At 32.1% G+C, this 1,811-nt stretch overlaps 1 protein-coding gene across 1 annotated transcript in view; it reads left to right on the top strand.

Annotated features, from left to right (window-relative positions):
* Positions 1 to 645: 645 nt before the first annotated feature.
* Positions 646 to 1,811, top strand: part of LOC103193905 (C-type lectin domain family 4 member C-like) — a 10,110-nt gene continuing 8,944 nt past the window's right edge. The window contains 1 exon segment of the mRNA XM_042780456.1: positions 646 to 715. Coding sequence (XP_042636390.1) covers positions 646 to 715 — 70 coding nt within the window.

Consider the following 1,811-nt stretch of genomic DNA (forward strand, 5'->3'; position numbering starts at 1 on the left):
ATGCGTCTTTCAAGAAACTTTTAGAGAAGTCAAGTTTCAAAGAGAAAGAAGTTTAAAGTATAGCAGAGCTAATAAATTTTAACCATTTTTATAAGCCTATAGAAAATTTCTCATTCCTTAATTTGTAACAATGTGTAGTTAAAATTATATTTTATGTGAAGCAAGAAATAAGATAGGAGGCATTGTTCACTTTGGGAAATGTATTTTATATAACTTTTATAGAATATAAATGTATTTTATATAATTAATTCTAGCTCTGGTAGCATAGTGCCTAAGGCACTTGACTGCTCACCAGAAGGCTGGCGGTTCAAACCCACCAGCCACTCCTCGGAAGGAAGGTTGGGCGATCTCCTTCCGTAGTGATACCGCCTTGGAAACCCAAGGAAGTGCCACTATGAGTTGGGACCAGCTCAATGGTGGTGAATTTAGTTTAAGGAATAATTAAATGACAATATATACAATTTCAGAAATCATTTCATTCATTTTGGTAAACCTCTTGATCAAATTTTTCTCTTTTTAATGAAAAAGAAAGTTATGTATTTCTCAAAGCTAATTGGTCTAGCAGCTGGAATATAATATTATATTTTTGTTATTGGAGGTTGAAAATAATAAACATTAGAAAAGGTGAAATAACCCTCAGCCAGTATGGACCCTTCTCCCCCAATCAAGAAGCCTTTCCATGGAGGAATGTCCACGGCTCAGCAGTCCTTTACTGGTAACAAGAAACAAGTGCTGGGTTTTGTCTGTGGTCCACAAAACTTGAGGACAAAAGTGAGGTATGTTCAGAATTAATCTAGCCTTCCAGGGAGCCTACTTCTGAAGATTCAGAATCATAGGAAAAGGAATTTTTGCTTTCTTCTAAAATATTTCGGTATTTTCTTTTAGTGTTGTTGCTATTAAGCTATCATTCCATGCTTCATATAGAAGCCAGGGAGAATTATAACTCTCAAGATTCTGTTTTATAGCTGTAGATTATTGAAATGTGAATAGGAAAATAATTATTTCCATTTTATTCTGTTTTAGGAAACTACAGTATTTTGTTGTTGTTAACAAATTCACTACAATAATTCAGAAACACAGCAAGAATTTTGTCTTCTACAGTGATTTTGAATGTTTTCGCCTTTAGTTTTATTGCTATAAGTTAAGTGATTATACGAAAGATCAAATGGAAATATGATTGAATTATAGTTTTAGGATAGCATTTTACAAATGTATATTACATAAATAGGAACTGTAAAAAGTAAATTATTTTCATTTTGTTCAATTTCTAGATAAATAATATTATTTTTGATGTTGCTATTTAACAAGTTTCTACTATTGATTCTGAAAAACAGCAATAATCTTTCATAAGGTATTTTTCAAATACTTTTTTCTTCTGCAGTTTCATCGCAGAATCAATTGATTCTGCAAATGATTACACAATTGCCCAAATGGAAACTCAATAGAACTATAATTTATAGGATAATGTTTATAAATTTATTTTAAAGTAAATTTCATTTTCTTCTTTCTGTACATAGTGTGAAGATATTATTTCAATTGTTGGTATTTAGCAAGTCCCAAATAACATGAGCTGTAGTTGTAAGAGTTTCATATGAGCAGTACAATACTTGGAGACATTTGAAATTCAAAGTCCACTTCTATACACCAGAGGATGAATTTACTCTTAAAACTAATTATGTCAATCTAATTAAATATTGTTGTTGTTGTTGTTATGTGCCATCGAGTCAGACCCGACTCATAGCGACCCCTCCTTGGGTTTCCAAGGCAGTATCACTACAGAAGTAGATTGCCCCATCTTCCTTCCGAGGAGT

The sequence above is a fragment of the Orycteropus afer genome, unplaced genomic scaffold (genome assembly GCF_000298275.1).
Source record: "Orycteropus afer afer isolate SDZICR_OR568_19922 unplaced genomic scaffold, OryAfe1.0 scaffold00040, whole genome shotgun sequence".
NCBI classification, from domain to species: Eukaryota; Metazoa; Chordata; class Mammalia; order Tubulidentata; family Orycteropodidae; genus Orycteropus; species Orycteropus afer.